The sequence below is a fragment of the Ambystoma mexicanum genome, chromosome 6p (genome assembly GCF_040938575.1).
Source record: "Ambystoma mexicanum isolate Mex_15411 chromosome 6p, UKY_AmexF1_1, whole genome shotgun sequence".
Taxonomy (NCBI): domain Eukaryota; kingdom Metazoa; phylum Chordata; class Amphibia; order Caudata; family Ambystomatidae; genus Ambystoma; species Ambystoma mexicanum.
This window is the reverse complement of record NC_090935.1, coordinates 372864708-372885630: the sequence shown is the minus strand read 5'-3', so window position 1 is coordinate 372885630 and position 20923 is coordinate 372864708. Positions and strand designations below refer to the sequence as shown.

General features: G+C 46.9%; 1 protein-coding gene across 1 annotated transcript in view; it reads left to right on the top strand.

The window, feature by feature from the left end:
• The window catches only part of NUP155 (nucleoporin 155), a 1628423-nt gene that overhangs the window by 284785 nt on the left and 1322715 nt on the right, over positions 1–20923 (top strand). The window contains exon 13 of the mRNA XM_069627148.1: positions 19171–19341. Within this exon, the coding sequence (XP_069483249.1) occupies positions 19171–19341 (171 nt within the window). The remainder of the gene's footprint in view (positions 1–19170; positions 19342–20923) is intronic.

The following is a 20923-nucleotide window of genomic DNA, read 5'->3' as shown; positions in this document are numbered from 1 at the left end:
CTCCCCACCACACCTAGCAGTGTAGGGAAATGTTTGTCTGGGAGCCCAGGCGTTGTTCCTTTTTTCCCCTGGCGAGTCGCAGAAGGTGATCCCTGTTGCGGTACCTGATAATCTTAGCTATAATGGGTCGCGGGAAGTCACCAGGTTTGGGTCTGGTGTGTTTTTTTATTTTGTTTTTTTTTTGTGTAACAAAGTAGAAAAAAAGTTCTTATTGTGTAAACCAAATATTCTACAACAGATCCACGAAACAAACTGTCAGCCAAACACAAATGATGCAAAGTACAAGACAAACAGGGGCTTCAGATTTTCATTCTCTCATTTCTCCATCTTCTTCCTCCTCTTCCACTCCTCGTGTATATATGTATACCAGGTGTGGGTCTGGGACCAAGTGCCCGATGGGCAAGCTACACCACATAGATGGGGGAAGTAACCGGGGACCAAAGGAGATCCCTGAGCAGATTCTTAACTGCCTGCTCCATACCGCCTGATAGCGCATCTTCTGGTACTCCCAACTATCCTGATGTTATACCTCCTGCAGCGTAACTCCAAGTTGTCACACTTAGATCTCACTGCTTTCATGTCCTTCACCAGGGATGTTCAAGTATTGTGGAGACCTTGCACCGTGTCCTCCGATGCTCTGATCCTAGCGTCGGAGTCCTTAATGTGCCCGGCTTACTTGGCAAGTTGTGTTCTCATGGGTGCGACATTGCCTGTAATATCGTCCATTTTCTCATGGACAGCCGCAAAGCCCTTTACCATGGCCTCCATTATATGGGTAAGATCGGGGGCTGGCTTGTTATTGGTTGTGGTTGCTTCAGTTCGGAGCTAGGTGAAGGTTCCGGGTTTCTCCAAGGAAGGGCAGTTGCAAACGTGTCCAAGGCACAGGTCTTCTTTCCTCCGCCCATACCTCTAGTCACCATATGGCACCTTCCTTCCCTCTCGCAGCGTGAGCAGTGGAGCAGAGTGTCCCTCACAACTCTCTATGCTTCGGGCCTCCTGGCTCTGTACGCAGTTTCATTTGAAAAATGGCGCCGCCTTTCACCACCACTCCTTCTCGGCAGCCACGTCAAGGTTCCACTGCACCAATTTAGTCTGAAAATATACCCAGTTGAGGCTACGGCCCTCAGCCAGCCATTTATAATACTTCAGCATGTTTTGTGTAGAAACATAGGATATTTCCCCAGGATAATGCAGGCAATGACGGAGCAACAGCAGGTTAGAACCTCATCCGCTCGCTGCTAAACAGCAACACCCCCCCCCCCACTGCCTGATATTTAAACAGGGAGCCCATGCTGAAGCGGTGGGCAAGCAGCGTGACGGTGATGCCAGCGGCGCGTGCAAAGCACGTCAGTCATCCAGCTGTGCGGCTGTACAGCGTTGGCAGTTTCATCAATTACGATCTGCCTCTTTGGGCTGGCTGGACATAGTTGGCTTATCGAGGTTCATACTACAGTTGCCGGAACCTTGTCTGACCCACTAAGTATACCTGTCCCCAATCTTGGACCCACTCATATCCGCTGCGTCGGAATATGATGTGCCCTCCTAAGGTGATTAAGGCTCCTCCCACTACTTCTCTTCTCTAAAATTGACAGATTTGATTTCCTACTAGACCGACATGTGATGTAGTTCCATCCTCCATGCTTTACCATCTGTGTGAATCTTTATGCTGTTTGGAACCAATATGGTTGAGAACGTTTTCAATGCGATCCGAGGGACTGTGATTGAACATAATGGTTGCTTGGATACGACCTTGATCCCATCACTAACCCCTCCGGGTTGTTTGCATGCTCAGTTGCCTGATTGTGAAACGCTTGCTTATCTTGTGCATAGTAAGGAGCCATGAGCAGTAAGTAGTTCAAGAGGACATTTTACTCCATTCTGATATCCATGAGGCAACGAGTAAGAGTATGTTACACTCCCCTGAAATGATGATCTTCAATTCTACAATGGGGGAAAGAGAATTTAACACTCTTGAAGATGTGGCTGAGGTGTCGTTTGGAGGCTTTTCTGCGATTCACATTGCTGAGACCAATTGTATTTCCTCCTGTATTCAGTTTACGTTGTTGGAACAATCTCTGAAGTATTTAATTGAAAAATGAAACTTTTTTTTTGAAATTTTAAAAAAATGTTTTAATTAACACACCAAACATTACAACATAGGACATTTACTTTCCAGTCTACTGTGATATAGTCATACATGGAACATTGCGGTCCCCCCTCCCTCCCCTTTAACTCGAGCCCCTATTGCCATGCCACCCGCCCCAGATATCTTTTTGCTCTCACGCCTCTGACGCAGTGTCCTCATTTAAGAGCCGCCTTGGGGGTGCCTTCTAATGTGGCCACAAGTTGCCTCCATTCAATCAAGGGTCCCACTTCATCCTCCCCGTCCCTGCTGATTGCTTCATACCATACAGTCGTCTCTGCGTCTGCCCATTTTAGGAGGTCCGCCCACCACGCTTCTATCCTGGGGTGCTGGGCGGCCTTCCAGCATATTGCGATTCTTCGTTTGGCCAGGATGTAGGCCAGGTCCTTCATTTGGCTAACATGCTTTCGGTTACGCGCTCTGGCGAACACTCCCAATAAACAAGCACATACTGATTCCTCCTCCAATGCAATCCCTTTCTCTGCCATGCGTCGCTTGATCTATGTCCAGAATCTACCCACTCCCGGCAAGCTCAGAACATGTATCAGCCCTGCCTCCACCTCCCCGCACCGAGGGCCCTTTTGCACCGCTAGGGTCCCAAACTTGGCAATCCTACCGGGGGTCATATATGCCTATGGGTGACATATAGCTGTAACTGCTGAAGCCTTGCGTTGCAAGACACCTTCTTGTGGTACCTCTGGACTCTGTCCCATTGTCCATCTAGTAGGGGTTCTCCCGCCTCCTCCTTCCAATCCCGTCCCAGTTGCACCACCTTCTTACCCACCCTGGACATCAGTAACTTGGATATGCGGGACACTTCATGCCCCCTATGGGTAATAAGTTGGCCCACGTGCGCCCCGGTATCTTCCATCAGCCTACTGATGTCTAATGCCTCACCCTCTTGCCATACATCCCCAAAGGTCACAAGTCCCGTTGATTCCTAAAATTTACGGATCACTATTGTCAGTTGTGGGTCCCCCCTGCATACCGCTACCAACGGCACCTGCGGGGAGCATGGGGTTGGGATTCCCACCAGCTGCCGTGTTTTATTCCAGATTTCCCAGCCTAGAGTAAGGAGCCTTGCCCTCCCCTGCACCACGGTTTTGGGCAACCACACCACCTCCCTCAAGAAGTAAGGGGCCGAGTCCTTGTACAGAAGCCTGGTCTCGGCAGACACTTCCTCGGCCAGCCACCTGGTCACGTACTGAAGCTGTTCAGCCAGATAGTATAGCTCAAAGTTCGGTAATCTTATGCCCCCCCCTTGTCACTCGGTTTTGTAACTTCCAGAAGGCCACCCTATTTCTGGTATTGTGCCAAATGAAGCCCTTACATATACTGTGGAGTTTCCCGAAAAACCGTCTAGGGAGCATCTATGGAATATTCACAAAGAAATGCAGCAGTCTCGGCAAGACAACCATCTTAAGCAGCGCCGCCCTACCCATCATGGCTAGGGGAAGTTTAGACCAGAACCCCATGCTGTTCTTAATGCCTACCACTGCCCACTCTGTTAGGTTTGTGTTTGTCCTCAACCGAGTGGTATATATCGATGCCCAGATATCTAAAAGTCCTGGTCTGCCTACCCCCGGGGACCCAGACCAAGTCCAGCAACCCCGGAAGCAGACATCAAGTTATCCCAAGCAAGCCCAACAACCCCTGCTAGGGGCTTTTAGGGTCCAGTCCTGGCGCCTATGGCGCCAGGCTCATATGGAGTCAGTCCTGGCGCCATATGCACCAGGCTCATAGATTAAAACTTACCTGATGCAGACCATGCTGCAAGAGCTCCAATCCAAAAGAGGCTTGGAAGGGACTACTTTACTTGGGGACTATTTTTTTACTCGGGCTGGCCTGGAGAGGAATACTTACCTGGGACTACTTTGGAGGCTATTTAAACCACGCCCGAAGAGCAGCACATGCTTCGCGTTATTCTGCATCCAGCAGCGTAACGCTCACCGTGCCTGCAAGTCTGCATCCAGCCTTCTGCCACGCCCGCCTCGAGTTTGGAGCTTCTAGAAAAAGGGAGAAAGAAGGAGAAAAGGTTAGAACAAGAACAATACCTTTTGATCCTTACCTGAATTCCCGATCCATCACGCCTTCGAGCCGGAAGAAAGAAGCTATTTATGCGCGTCGCCTCGCCTGCTGCAGCGCCGCACTGAACTCACTGCCCTTCGCAGCATCTTCAAATTTCACCGCATCCTCCTGCATGTTCCCGCCGCACTCCGGCACCTAAGGAGAAGACAAGAACAGCAAGGTGAGCCAAGGGAGTACACAGAGGAATATTAGTTACCCCCCCAAAGACTTACCTGTTTTTACCACCGCGGGTACTATTCCCCTTCATGGGTCGGCGCAGCTTCCACTGCCTCTTCGCCGAAACCCGGCCCCTAAGGGGAAACAAAAGGACAGCAAGGTGAAACAAAGGGACCATCAAGGGGAACCCTCCTCACCACAATAGACTTACTTGATTTTACCGCCGGAGGTATAATTCCCAGAGACTTCATACTTTCTCTCAGCCTGAATAAGGGAGAAAGCAACGGGTTACATAGTGACATTATTTTATCGAACTGTGTTGGAAAATGCAAATCCTTACCAGAATACTACCCGTTGCCAAAAGGAACTCTTCATTAGGGTCAAGCTGCAACCTGCAATGAATCGGACAAGAGTGAAAGTCAGGCATTTGAACTCTTATGAACTTTATACTTACGGCGTCTTGCTGGGAATCTCGGAGTCAATATTGTTCTGGAACTCACCAATTGCTTCGAGCCAGTGAAGCAACTGGTTATCAACGCGCCCCTGCACTCCATGCAGGATGGAGATATCATCTTTTCAAACCATCAGGTGAGACTAAAAGAGGGGACATCAAAGGTGATCAGTGGGGAGAACAGCGGGGGTGGAGGGGATTTATGCTCAACTCCACCAGTGGTTAATTCCCTTTCTCCATTTGCAGAAGAATATTCCTACGGGCCAAGCAAACGAAGCTAGGTGGGCCAGTCCAGTCCGTCATCTCAGCCTTACGCGTCACATTGGTGGAGACCGCAGCGGTCTAGTTCCGATCGACACCTCTGTGGGAGCCAGGTGAGCGTAACAATGGATGTCCAGGGGCAGCCTTGTCTCATGCCTCTGCTGAGCTGCCATTTGTCCGAGATCATGGTGCCAGTTTCAACCCTGGCGACGGGGCAACTATAAATCATTCTAACCCACCTCAAGTACCCTGGCCCCATGCCATATTCCCTCAGCGCCGCCACGGCCACCTCACCGAATCGAACGCCTTAATGTTGTCCAACGAGACTACCGCCATTTCGCCCGGGTCTTTTTCTGTTTGTTCGATTATGTGGTGGAGTCTCTTGTGATTGTCTGTTATATTCCTGCCTGGTACGTACCCTGTTTGGTCAGTATGGACCAATTTCCATTTGACGCGTTAAGCCTGTTTGCTAACGCGGCAGTAAGGAACTTACTATCCTGGTTGAGCAGGGACAAGGGTCTGTAGGATCCGCAGTCCGAGCTTGGTTTGCCCGGTTTCAAGAGCAGGATTATTACTGCCTCCCTAAAGGACTCCGACAGCCTTGCCTGTTTGCTTGCCTCGTTCAACATGGCGTGCAGTGGGGGGTGGGGGGGGGAGTACCTCCTGCTTGTTTGTCTTGTAAAATTAACTCGGGAGCCCATCTGACCCCAGAGCCTTACACGTGAGTAGGTGCTGTACCACCATCTCAAGTTCTTCAAGAGTAATTGGGGCGTCTAGATCCTCCCGCTCCTGGTCAGTTAGATTGGGCAGTCCTTTGTCCTCCAGGGTTTCCAGAGTCTCTTGCCCCATCTCCTCCCCCATGTCCTCATATAAGCACCTCTAGAAACAAAGAAATCCCTCATTGACGACTCCTTGTGTATCCCAGGTTTGGCCGTCTTCGTCCATTATTTCCCTGATCACTGGGTGCAGCGTTTCATTCTTGTATAGCCACGCCAGCAGCCTGCCCGGTTTAGCTCGCCCTGCATGTTGCCTCTCGATGTACTTTTTATAATTTAACTTGCAGAGCCTGTCCCAGTGCCCACCGCTAGCCTGCTGGAGTAGGGCCACCCTTGCTGTATCTTCCTGTGAAGTGCCCCCTGTCTGTATTATTTCTTCAAGTTCTCTCTCTGTCTCCTGTAGCTCCCGCTCTATGCCCCCTTGGAGCCCCCTCGACTTAGATATGGCCATACCCCGTACTACCACTTTGAACGCCTCCCATAGGGTACCCTCTGACTGCACACTGCCAGTGTTAATGTCAAAATATTCGGTGATGGCCTCACTTGGGTCCTCTCGGAATCCCGAGTCCTGCAATGCCTCAGCTCTGAGTTTCCATGTCGGGATTCTTGCCCTGGGGGGCCGATGCCTCCACTCCCCAGGGCCGTTGGTGCTTTCTCTGCAGGGGTGGGTCTCTCGTTTCTTGTCAGACCTATCCATCCTGGGGTCTAATGTGCAATTGAAATCACGCCCCCCAGATGATGGCGCTACCCACTAAGGGGCTAATTTTATCGTATGGGGCCCTATAATAGACCGCTGCATCCTGATTGGGAGCATATGTATTCGCGATGCTGACCTCCCTGTTTTCCAACATCCCCTGCACCACTAGCAGTCTACCATCTGGGTCTGGCGTGGATAGAAGCAGCTGGAATGGTACATGAGATGCTACCCACGTGCCCCCCTCCCCCCCTTGCGTACGCTGAATATGTGGCTCCTGTGGTGGTTCCCCTCCACTTTCTCTTGACCACCTCTAATTTATCCCTGGTAAGGTGGGTCTCCTGCAATAATGCTATTTCGATTTTCAGCCCCCTCCGGTACATCATTACCTTATTCCTTTTCAGGTAACTGTTGAGACCTCTTACACTCCAAGTTACAATCCGGAGACTATCCATAGCCATGAGAGGTGTGTCCATACCCGTACCAGACGGCATGAAATTGGGCTCGTTCCCCACCCTCCCCCAACGTGGGCTCTCCAACTAGACCACCCCCTCCCCCCGCCCAACTATTCCCCACTGCACACTTCCCCTTCCCTCCCGCCCCCCAACCACCCCCAAACTAATGCCCAGCTCCATCCCTGGATCTCAGGCTCCCTCGCATTTGGTCCCACCTAGGAGTGCCGATATCGGGAACCCGGCAGGGTGTCACCAATATGGTGACATAACTAATGTCCTAACTGTTGGGGTTAAGAGTGCTTCCTACTTGTCTCCTGTTGCCATGATACATGGCGCATCTTCGATAAAAATTGTCACCCCTGCGAATCAACACAACTCTACACATTATTATAATCAAGTCCCAGAGTCACCATATGTACAGCACCTCGGTCCCGTGGTTGGGCCTCACTTGTCCGTATCGTCATTCTGTCGGCCTTCTGCTCCCTCTGGGCAATTTTGGCCAGCCAAACATGCCAGCGGATCCTCAACAAAACAAAGCTCTGGCGTTGTGGAACATTTTCAGCTTAGCTGGGTACATCAGCATGTATCGCTTGCCCGCCGCTCGCAGTCTCCTCTTCACTGTCCCATAGTTCAACCTCCGCCTTTGCACTTGGAGTGTATAATCAGGATATGCCGAGATGGTCACGGAAGCCCTCTGTATGGTGCCCCCCTTTCTGAAGTATTCCAGTATCTTCTCCCTGTCCCAATAGTTCAGAATCTTGGCGATAATCGGCCGCATGGGGGTTTCTAGTGAGCGCTCTGTGTGCCCGCTCCACCGCTAAGCCTTGCGTGAAGGTCCCAGCTCCTATCTCCTGCAACAACATCTTTTCAACATAGTCCGTCGCATTGGGGCCTTCTTCCCCCTCCGGAAGGCCCACTATGCGCACGTTGTTCCTTCGGACGCGCCCTTCGGCCTCCTCTACTCTGTTCTCCAGGTTGATCACCTGCTGCTTGAGGCTATGGATCTCCGAGACGTGATAGGTCTGGGCAGTCGTGTTTATGGTCACTTCTTTCTCCAGCTCGTCTGTGCGTTCTGCCATTTTCCGCACATCCAGTCTAAGCAAATTGACCTCCTCTTGCACTGCTCCAATTTTGAGCTCCAATGCAGCCTTAAGTTCGGCAGTGGCTGCCTCAAGCTTGCCTTCCCACGTTGCCTTAAGGTCTGCAATCGCTTCCAGGATCTGCCGGTCAGCGCGCGTAGGAGAGGTGTCCACCGGTGGAATCCTGTCCTTAGGTCTCGCCCCCTCAGTTTGTTGCGGTGTCTTGGTATAGTCTTCCATTGTGGGCTGCTTCACTTTGGATTTGGGAAGTTTGGATGCCGTCCTGCCGTTTGGCATTTCCCCAATTTCAGGCGAGGCCTACTGCCCCCTCGCCATGGTACCGTAGATAGAAAGGCCAGCAATCTCACCAGTCAGCCGGCGTGCTGACCGTATGCTGGGGGCCCGCCCTTGGCCCCTGCTGCCCTTCAGTCCCAGGTGGAAGCTACCACTTTATGTGCACCGCCTTTGGGGCCTCTCGGGAGTATCCTGTGTCCGCTGCGTCAAGTCCACAGGGCGCTGATGCTCTGCCACGTCAGTATCAGCCACTGGGGCAACCTCTTCGCTGGGTTCCGCAGCAGCACTGCACGGGCTCTTCTCGGTGTCATCTAGGCCGTTGTACTGGCCGACCAGGGATGCTTCCCCTCAAGGTGCGTAGCGAGCCCTCCTCCTCGGTCCTTCCGTTCCTTTGTTCGGCGAGCCCGCATGGCCGCCATCTTTGATTCCGAGCGACGTCGTCCACCACCAGCACAATTTCCGCAGTAGCTGTTCTAATATTTGATGAATTTTGAGCGGAGTGCCATCATCCGGTGCAGCTAGCGTTCCCACCGACTCTGGTCTATCTTTGGTAGCAAATGTTCAGGATTAAGGTGCCATGCACCCAAGGATCATTCCGGATCGGCAGGAGACGGTCAGAAGCGCGTCTTACGCCATAGCCACCTAGCCATGCCTCTTGAAAAATGAAACTTGACAGTAATAATCCAAACACACACACATTAAGACACTTAGGCAGATTATTGATTTCCTCAAACTGATATGGACATACATGATTTGGTTATTGAAGGTACATCTATTCCCTGGTATGCTACAGTAAATACTAACAGGACTAAAGGTGTTGTTACCACTAATGAAGTTGCTGCCTGTACCCCGCTGGTTCCTTTGGAGGGTAGACCAGAATGCTCACAGGCTGTGATTCCAGTTGATGGGCCTTATGCGGAACCAACTGGCACATTGGTTCTGGCTGTGCTGGGAAAAACGAATAGGAACAATGTAAAAACTTTAAAACGTAAAAGACGCGTTGAAGTGTTTTTGAACTCAAACTCGAATGAACTTTAGTCGTAATAGCAACATTAGCCACGCTGCTGTTAACCTATGATCCATAAAGATACAGAGATTGTCAGCTTGTCAGATGAGTCACAGTGTTAGGCAAGATTGTATGCAGTACCCTTTGGGCGACTACACCAACCTTGTCCTCCTGGCAATAGGTAACCCAACCTTTGGTATAAGTCTGTACTACACAGATTGGTAGTGTGGCTGAGCAGCCAGGCTTATCTCAAGAGGGGTCAATGTGAACAGTAGGGTTTTTACACAGAGATTCACAGTGACAAGTATTCAAATAAACTCAGGCACTCAAGGTTTCTTGATTAAACAATTATTTAACAGTCAGGTGTATAAGCATTCCTCAGAAGGGAGCAATATATAAGTAACACACCAATACACTTCAAAATATACCCTCTTAGTTTCTCTAAATCAACAAGTACCCATTTAGGTTGGCACACATTCTTCCTACACCCTGGGTTGACTTAAATAACCAGGACACTGTGGATATTAATATATCAATGGTACATTTGGAGTAATTCTGAGATTGGTGTCAAAGGTAAGGGTTTGAGAATAAAACAAAGGTTAAACAAATATTCTGAAGCAGGTATGTACTTTCGCCCCCCCCCCCCCCCATGCAAATTAAATTAACCCTTTCCTGGAGGAAAGGTAAAGCACAAACTCTGAGGTAAAAGAGTCTTTCAGGGAGCCAGGCCAATGTTAATTGAGCAAAAGTTCAGGTGAGCTTAAGCTCTTCTTGCAGGTGAGTAAGTCTTGCACAATGTTTTGAAGTCTTTGTAGAAAAAATAGAATCACTGTAGGGCCACAGGCTGGGAGGCTTGTGAGAGGCAAAGCTGCAAGCAACTCTGCAAAAGCAACCAAGGCAAGTCTCAACCGAGAACTAGCAAGGCTACACGACAAGAGGTAAGTCCCCTTAGTTTTACAGTACATTTGGTTAGAAGAAATCGGGTCCAGCTGGCTTCTGTTCCTTTGTAGGTCTACAGATCCTGTTGTTCCTGGGCCTCAGTCGTGGGGACAAGAGGGAGGACGTTTGGGGACTACTGCACTACGAATTGAAGGTCGGCGGCAGCAATGACCCAACTTCAGATCAGCAGCACTTTGCGGCTTCAGCTCCTCGCGACTCTAGCAAACTGCACCACCGCTGTTCTCGGATACCATTATGGACTTTCCTTGCATCTGCAGTCCATCACTCTGTTGAGGTGGCTCAGGCTTGGTCAGTGCTGCTTCCTGGGAGTCGGGAGGATCTTCCTGGAGCTCGGGTCTGACTTAGACACTCAATTCTGGTGTTCATCTCCCTGACACTTCGGTTCCTGCAGCAGCAATGGAAGTGCAGCCAGCTCCGAAAGGATTTCCAAATGAGCTCTTCTTGGGGTCGATTGGTCCCCCAACCCAAGGGGAGAAGTCGTCGTTTGCAGGTCTTCTCTAGTTGAGGCAAATTCGGAGCTTCAGCAGTGCTTCACCAGGTGCCTCTTCCAAGTTCTTCTTCGGATTCCTTTGTCCAGTGGTCAACTCTGCCTTCCAAGCAAAAAGCCTCACCTTTTTATGCAGGTTTGTCCCATTCATTCGCAGCCTAGCTGTCAATCACACAGCAGGGTGGCTGTCCTCCGAGGACAGCCCTTCAGCCAATCACTCTTGGGTGAATTCCTGTAACCAAGGAGACTAATCACAGGGCGTTTCGGCACCTCCCTCTCTTCCTGCCCTGCTACACACACTGGAGCCAGTGTTACATATCGGCCCCGTCCTGCAGTACCTCCTGTTTCTTGTGACCACATACGGGGGCAAGCACATTCCAGAACTTCGTTGTGGCTTTGGTATCGGTTGCCATGGCGTCTGGCCGTACAGCAGAGAACGTTGCATCAGCTGAGATGTTCCATGCGCACAGAACGCATAAGGAGGCTCCCCCCCCCCCCTGCACCATAAAAGCCGAAGGGACTCAGCGGCTTGTTGCTGCCAATTGTGGCATTACGTTCCTTTGGTTTCATCCCGTTCCGGTGCTTATTCCCTTTTTCCTCTTGATACTCGACTTCCTGGATCTTCGAGCAACCTTTGTCTAATTGGATTGTCCTTGCTTGTTGCTTCAACTTGATTTTGAACTCTGTTGCCGAATTCAGACTGTCCCTGAATTTCCACTCTGCTTTCGCCCTGTCTGCTGAGATTACTTGTGTCTTTCCGCTCTACGCAATTTGAACTATCTTCCTACGCGGAGTACCACGCTACACATTACAAGACTGCCTCACCAACTTGGCCTGTGTTTGTGCAATTAAGGTAAAACCCATTTAATTCTCCTGTACTGTTCATTACCTGAAATTCATCAGTCTTTCTCATACGTGTGGAATCCTGGAACTATATCATTTATTCTTGCCTTTTCTACATCAACCGAGTGCATAGTAGTGACGCTTTCCAGTGTATGCACCAACCCGTCACTAGTGCGACCCTCGTGCCGCCCGGGTATATTCTTCCTTACTAACCTTCCCATTTGTTGTTTTGTACCTGCCGTTGTTTTCCTTTCAACTGGTACCCATTTTCCCTAGGAATCCCACTTATCAGGTCTGCTGGGTGTTGTATCGGTCATAGTGAGTTTGTGGTTATCACTTGTGCATACTCATAATATTGGGTCTTCTTGTAGGTTCATCTATTAAGGTCCAATGCCACCTCAACCATTGTCTAGGTACTTAGAGAATTATCTGATTGTCTATATAATTCCATATTGCCTGATTGCTTCTAATCATACTGTGTTTTCTTTGCAGCATTGGTTATTGGCGGTGTGTGTTCTCCCGCTCTTTTAGGCGATAGACATCTATGCTGGTTTTTACTCAAACGGCAGAGAGGTACATCGTGGAAAAGAGTCCCTCTTAGAGGAAGCCTGAATCACAGAACTCAGGGGAGCTCGAATCCTGGAGGCTGGGCCCGAACCTGTTAAATCTTACCTCCCTCCGCAAGGTCGTTCTACCCAGGCTCCAATTAACATACAGAGCGGTGAGTAACAGCCAGAGGCGGGATTCACCCATGAATCTAGCCCAAGACGAAACAAAGGGATCAGACCTGGTTTGGCACGCAGAGTAAATCTCAAGAAGCGCCTTTCCAACAAGAAAATGCGAAAAAAGACGACCAGGGCCATTTTGACAAAATGGGCACCCATTGGTGCTTTACTGCAGCTGCAATTGCAGCACGTGGTAGAAACACACAATGGTAGGAAAAAGTAAACCACTGCCACCAGCCATTAATTTTAGAAAGAGTAACATAAAAATGTTACATGAGTTACTAGACAAAGGGGATACTAAGTAACCCCTCCAGCACCTTATTGTAAGAGTGTGTGTGCTGGATCTCGAAAGTTACAAAATGTAAGTAAAGACAATTTCACTTCACAGCTCTTGAAAACAGTAGTTTCACCAAGAGAAGGTAAGTGACTTCCCTGTGCCACTGCACTGAAGGTGCTGTGTGTCGCAATGTAAAGATGATGCCTATGGAGTTTGTCAGACTCCAAAGTCAAAAGGAACACAGTCCAAATCACAGAAAAATACATGAGTGGGGGGGGGAAAGGTCTCGCTCTCTCCTGATTAGTCCTAAAGTCCAGCAAAAGTGCTGGGGGTCTCTAAGGTAGAAGGGAATTAGCACATTTCTGAGAATTCTCCCTAACACACGGCAAGGCCATAATATGAACAAATGTAATGAAGGGGCAAAAAAGAACAAAAGAAAAATGAGGTAGCTAACGAAATGAATGCCAATATACGATATATTTGCTTGTTCGTGGCAACATATACAAAAGGCAGAAATTAACATTTTATAAACCCTATAAAGGTAAGTCAGTAAAGAACCTAAGTAAGCAGTCTATTGATAAATGGTTGTACTCGCAAGACATACACCAACTTTTTTAATATGTACCGGTTACACCTATTGCTTATATGCCGGATAGTAGTTTTATGATTAAGAGCTGTGGGATGAACACCTCCCCTGTCAGACGGAAATGCAGTTATTTTTTTATTTTTTATTTATTTGTTTTTGGTTTTTAAAAGAAAACCTTTACAAAAGAATAGTGCGTTTCCTTAAATAAAATTACAAACGGTTCTCGGAAACCAGGGAGTAACTAGAATAACTGAAAGGCCCAAGAATGTCAACCAGGAAGCTCAGTAGGCTGTATCATCTTTTGATACTTTGTTAGAATAGTAAGTTCCTCTGATACTTTTACTATCGCTGCAGTGAGCATGATTCCCTGGCCGGAGATCAGTCTGTTCCAGAATGCATCTTGAATTAGACTCTCTTCTCTGCTGACAAATCTCCTCAGTAAGGACACTCTTATGGCCCATGTGCCTTCGCACTCCAACAGTAGATGTTTCAGGGTTTGGAGGTTCGATGTTTTACAGATTTCGCAGAATTTTATTGCCTTCTCTCCCTGGTTTCTTTGAGCCAATATTTCTCCTGTGTAGGCTAAGTTCAGACGCAGTCTGAGAAAGCTGTTTCTTATCTCACGATCTGGGAATTTTTCCAGTTAACGTGGCATAGTTCCAAGTATCCTGTCTGCTATCAGGAAGGAGTTCAGTGATTTTAGGTTTCTGACTCTTGTGATTGTGTCGATCCAGTCAGCCATTTTTAGATTTTTTTTTACTTTCAAGGGGTTTTGTAGAAGGATTTCTGTTGTTAAATCAAGCTTATGCAGAATCTGTCGAATCTCCTCTTCTAGGCTCGATAGCTGATTTGATTTTGCTTTCTTTAGATGTTGGTTTATATCAAAAAAGAGGGTGGTCTTGTTGGCTGTGATTATATTGCGGTAGAGTGAAAGAAGTTTCCACTCTGCATAGCAGCTCAACGAGGTCAAGCCTAGTTCAAACCTCAGACTGGCTGACGATGTACACATTGGTAGTGAAATGGATGATTTCCAAATAAGGCCCTCAATTTTGTTCCAATCATAGTTCCACAGCAAAGGTTTTGCCTCCAATCCATAGAGGAGGACAGGAACTGCTTTGCCTACATAGAATTTCTTGAGTGGTGACAATGAAAATTTACAAAATTTTCCGTTTAAGTTTTTCATTTGCGCAATGATTTTTGAGGTCTTGTTGAGAATTGATGAGTTCACCTTATTTACAGTTGGATGGGCTAGGACTTCGTATCCCAGGTATATGAGCTCATCTACTCGGGGAATTTCCTCGTTGTCCAACACCCAGATTCTTGATGTTACCCTTTTTCTTGGATGTTTGAAAATCAGAACCTTGGATTTTAGTGGGTTGATTATTAGGCCATTTAACTTGGCGTATTCATTGAGTTTGGATAAGAGCTGTTGCAGTCCTAATGCTGATCCATCCAAAAGAACAAGATCATCCGCATAGGCCAGCCAGTGAAGTCTTCTGCTGTTAATCCTGGGACAGATCAGCGACGCCGAGGCCAGGAAGTCTCCAATGTCTGATAGAAAAAGGTTGAAAAGCAGTGGTGCACCCAAGCATCCTTGTCATACCCCTTTAAGGACCTGGATTGCTTCTGAAAGGTTGCCGGCGTCATCCAGCCTCACTCTGATCGTAGTATTTTTATGTAATTCGACGAGCACGAAATGTAGTTATGTTATGGCAGATGCCACGAATTTGACTGCGCCTCCACCGGGTTACTGTGACTCTGTCTGAGCCTACTTCGGCCATTGGGAATCCATCAAATCCTCACCTTGTAAGATTTGCTCACAACAGAGGTACTTAGGCCTATTATACCAAGGCAAGCTCAGATTTGGAGACTTGTCCAAATTGCACTCCCTCTAAAAGGGTGATTAAAATCCAAAGCTTGTTTCTTAGGCCAAGTGCCTTTGTATTGAACCGATTGATCTTATATACCCCAATTACGGGCAGTTAATGCTAGGGACATCAAAATTGTAGATTCCTTATGGTTACGATCTAGGCACAATATTTGTACATTTCTACCAGGAACCAACTATAGACTACATCCAACAGTGCGAAATAGAGATTTATTGGCTGGGCTACAAGTGCACGATTATAAAAGTAATGATATGAACAGGGGTCTGAGTAAGCAATCACATAGTGATGGTAAATTTGTTAATACATTCGATAAGGCGCACAAGGACACTGCCGGTCATATCGGGATTGCAGCTAAAATTGACGGATCCAGAGAAGTACATTTCTCAGCACCTACGGTTGCACGAGAATCCTCAACCCATGTGGATTGGTCATGGCCGTCTGGTTTCCTGCCTTTACATCCCTGAAGGTGAAATTAAGCTATTAACATTGAAAACTCGTGGGTCCTCACTAGGGGTGTACCCGATAGTACATTTACTATTCGGCCGAATAGTTGACCAAAGTATTCTGCCGGAACCGAATAGTGGTTTACTACTAGAAATGTGTCAATATATTTATAGAAATAGGTCTTATTGATTGGGACAGTTGGGACTATAAGACTGTGCTGGTGGCAGGGTAATAATCAGTGCTTTAAATGGGGAAAAAGTAGTGCAGGTCACTAAGCTACTAAGCTGGACATTCCAGCCCAGCACTTTTGGCACCTGCATGATTCCAATGTTTAAATGTAGAGTATACCACTCCATAACCTTCACTATAGGCAACAACCTCTTAGTTGCAAGTCACAAAGTATATAGCATGTGTTATGGTGCATGGGATGCACACAATTGCCAGGAAGACACCCATGTTGATAAAGATACAAGGTTTATTAGCAACAATATCAAAATGATATACTAATAATTAGGAGTACATTTTGAAAGGTTGAAGTTCAGCTTTTGCACTAAGGAGTTTATCGTTGAGTGGTGAATCCAGCATCTGAAGCTTACCATATCAACATGCAACTGCCCGGTATTGAACGTGCATGCCCTGCTCAAAGCTTCACATTTTACCATTTGCACTGCAGAGGGCACAAGGTCCAAGCATGTACGTTATAGCTGTGTAGGGACACATTTAAAAAGGGACATTCCTGATTTGAATGGGGTGTTCCCCATGCACATTATGTAATCCCAATAGCCCCTTTTAATGCATTGCATTATCAAAGCACACAACAGGGCAATCTAGCAGAGATGGTTCTGTCTGCAAGAGTGCTACCCAAAGGGTTTTAGTTTGCTCATAAGAAAAGTTTTGAACTGGCCTCCCACATAGCTTAATAAAGAGTGTGAATGGTTCATGTTTTGAACATTACATCATTGTAAAAGCTGTTGTCTCTTCCATTAGGGCATCAACGCTTTAACATATCTACGTAAATCACAATTGCCAATGAAACAATGTTAAAAGCAGAGCCATTGTGCAAATTGCATTCCTTATACAAATCCCAGCTTGTAAATCACGTAAAAAGGTGAAGCCCAATTAGCACAGAGGCTCAATGTTTGTAACTCCTTTTGTTCTGCAGTGTGGGCCCTGAAGGGGACTTGATGGTCACTACGGGTGGTTGAGGATTCGTGTTTGGCAGCTGGCTGGGCACTTAACATGAGTGTGTCTGACAAGCACCTAGGCAATTTCATTATAATATGATGCGGGTAAGTGACACCGCTCTGGGCGCCAAAGCGGCAGAGTCAGAACAGAAACGGCCCAATTCCTGGGAACCTAAAACAAAATATAACTGCATCTGCAGCATTGGTCCATATGTAAGGAAGAAATGGGTGACCAAGAATGCATAAACATTAGGTGAAAGAGCTTCTGTAGCACAAAAAAGGAAAGCCCACAGGCAGCCGTCTCAAAAGTAGCAGTAGATTAAAGACTCGGATTCTTATTTCATTAAACCTGCAAATGCTGTTCAGCAGCAAAATACAAAGACAGATAAGTACATAAGCTTGCCTTCTGTGCTTGGTGCCTTGAAACATACATCTAAAATCCACACCAGTGGGCTGTTCATGCTGCGAGCAGTGACCAATTCCTCTGTGTGATGTGTTCATCCCAATTTACATGCGAGCCGCCAAATTGCATTTTACACTGAGCCAATTATTGGTAAAGAAAGGCTTTGTCGTGTGATTGCACCTCTCCAGCTGACATCCCGCACTGGCGTTTCAGGCAGGCTCCTTACACCATCCCAATGCCCTTCCCTCTGGAACACATGTACATGGGGCTGCCCAGGTTTCCTTTTTAAGAGCACAGCGCCAGACCTGATTTTAAAGTCCTCGCAGCTGCCTTCGCATCGGGGAGTTCAAAAGGGAGAAAGGCGCCTTCAGTTCCCCACCTTACCCTGCCAGGTCAGAGAGTATTGATCTGTCCTGTGGATTTTCCACAGAATGGTTAATGTTTTTATTAGCTCAATAGCAAAGAAACGTGCTATTATTCACGCCTCCCTATCTCTGCTTTTAACGTTCAGTGACCTGCATTCACATTTAAATGCTGCATTCTTTTTGTGCTCGCCGAGTTTGTCGGGTGACCTCATTGACGTCCCATGCTCTAGATGACCCTGCCCCTTAACTATTCGGCTTCCAGTAAGTGTTCGGCCGAATGCTGAATAGCTAATTTCAGCCGGACTTCGGCCGAACACTTACTAGAAGCCGAATTTCGGTACACCCCTAGTCCTCGCATCTATTTATGGATGATGGTCTATTTAATAAATGACACCTATTTGGATTAATTGTATCACAGGAAACGTAAATGACTGAGGATTTGATACTTGAAGATATAATAATGATTCAGAAATTACCTAATAAAGGCCCCGGGACATCTGGGGAGTGGGGGGGTTTCCCATTAGTCTTGTCCTGGACACAAACTTGAGTGTCCCCATAATTACAAATTCTCTAAAGTCTGTCATTTCTACAAAAATAAAATGTAGATTTGGAACAGTTTTTGACTAATCGAGCGCAATATGTAAAATATTATATGTACACTATGGGCTGCCGTAGTCATATGACTGGATTGTATATGTATACAATTCAATTTGGTCAGCACTCTAGAGGTTGTAGGGAGTCAGATGGGTCTGGCAAAGACTCTTCACGGCTGCAAATTGTGTGGAGCCTCTGACTTAGAAACTGCTAAACACATGATAATTGTGTGAGGTGCCCTTGCTGGCATCCAACCTTTCTGTCCTCATGGCATATGGTGCTGATCCTGGCGGTTTTAACCCCATAGGACTATGGACTAACTTCTTAGTGGGTGAGGATGTAAGTTTGATTTATTATCTGACCAGATTATGGAATAGGGTAGAATTTATTTTACAGATTTTAAGCATAGCTCTCAACCATTTGTGTCGCAAAGGCGGGTGAGAACACCCGATTTTATTTTTGGCGGGTGAGAGGCCCATTGAAATGAATGGGCGTGCAGGAGGCTTGGCGGGTGAGTCAGCTGTTTACAAGGCGGGTGACACCCGCCAAAAGCGTGTGAGTTGAGAGCTATGTTTTAAGATACTTCTGAGGGGTAACATGATTGAGAAAATTGGGCTGATTCTTTGGCCTGATTGTATGCGGGAATAGTTGTTATATTAAACAATTGAATGAAATTCGGTTCTTTATTTCTCTTTTATGGTATTGCTACAGTAGTTTAGATGTATCTGGTATAATATTTGACAAAAAGACATTGTTGTGAGATTTCATTATGTAATTTGTATGTGTATAAAAAGCCTTTATTAGGCTAGATAATACTAAATACATGTTTTTATACAAATCGAAATAATTAGGCTTTGGTAAAATAATTTCATTTGGAATGGTGGATGATGCAGCTACACCCTAGTAATAAATATTTGAAATTTGAACCAGTGTAGTTTGTGTTAAGATTGTAAACCTGAACTGATTGGAATAACTTAACTTTTCAGAATTGTTTGCATTTTTTATTTTAGATGACCAGACGTGTTGATGGACATTCCTGGGCCCTTTCTGCTATTGACGAATTCAAAATTGAAAAAATCACCACACCTTTGAACAAGGACATTGTTCCTATCACAGATTCCCCAGTACTTGTACAACAACATATGGTACCACCAAAGAAGTTTGTTCTTCTTTCTGCACAGGTAAGATTCGCTCTAGATACAACCCACGTTTGATTCTTTGATGAAAGCACTATTGAACACCTTGAAAAATCCTGGTAACGTTTAAATTTCTGCTATTCAGCTTATTGTATGATCTTACTACATCCATGTATTTTAAGTAGCATTTCTGATTTTTCTTGCAGCATGGTTTGTTTTTTATTCAAGTTAATTAAATTGAGCAGTTCTTTTGTAATTCTTAGTTGGTGGTGCAGATATATCTCCTACTCAATGTTTGAAAAGTGTTGCACCTAATTGCTTCTTTAAATTTCTGGCCAGTATTCAATAGTCATGATTTCTCCTTTCGGTTGCACCTTTCTTTTATTTAAATCTTATCAGTTAGTTTTCCGAGATATCTATTCCATTACCCAAGTAGACATTCTACAAAATTGGGAAGAAGAGTCTTCCCATTGAGTGTTTTAACTATGAAGAATGAGTCTACAAATACATGGGTTATACACAAGGTACTTAAGAATAGTTTTGAATTCCACTCTTACAAATGCCATCTCCCAGCTTAACCTTCACACTGAATCTGTTGGTTGCCTCAATGATCATCAGTCTCTCTTTAGTGTGGCTAGAAGCACGTAAACTGCTCTCGTGAACATCCTTGAAGACCTGTTCTCCAACCTTGACTCTAACCTTACTACTTTCCTCATTCTTCTTGATCTTTCTACTGCTTTCGACTGTCAACCATGCCATCCTGCTCAAGCGCCTCTGATAACCTGGGTATCGCTGATCATGCCCAGGCCTGGTTGACCTCCTTTCTAACTGACCAGCCCTCTCGGGTTCAACTTGGGTCCTTCCCCTATACCTCTATTCTATCTCTCTCTACGTGTGGTGTTCCCCATGGGTCTAACCTCTCTCCCTGGCTGTTCAACCAATACCTGGCTCATCTCACCCACTGCGTAGCTGTTCTCTGCTCCAACTTTCAATGTTATGCGGATGACAACCAGCTCTCGGGTAGGCTCCCCATGGCCGCCTCTACTCATTCTCTCATTCCTGACTGTCTGTCTGCCATTCAGGAGTGGTGTGCTGCTAATGATCTCTGCCTCAATGCCAGTAAGACAGAGATCCTCCTCATCGGAACACCAGCTCCCTCCTTTGCGATCTCTCTCTGGCTGCCCACACTGGGTCCTCTTCCTTCTCCTACCTCTATCTGTGAGGCTAGGAACCGTGGGGTCTTCTTCGACTCCACCCTCTCCTTCTCTTCTCACATCTCCAAGAAGTTAAACTATCAGCTGCACCTCTTCAGAGGTATTCTTCCCCTGCTCACTTTCCCCCAGAAGCTCACTGTCTCCAGAGGGTCCTCTCAAGACTGGACTATGGCAACAGCCTCTTCCTAAATCTTCCTGCCTCTACAAGGTATCCAGAACAGGACTGCTAGACTTGTCTTTGTCCTCAAACCCAGGGATCGTATCTCTCCAGCTCTGAAATCTCTTCATTAGCTCCCAGTGGTGGCAAGGATCAAGTTAAAGAACCTCTGCATTGTCCACAAGACTTTCTCGGGCCTAGTCCGCAATACCTCCAACTCTCTCTTCCTAAGTATCTCCCTTCTCGAGCTCCTAGC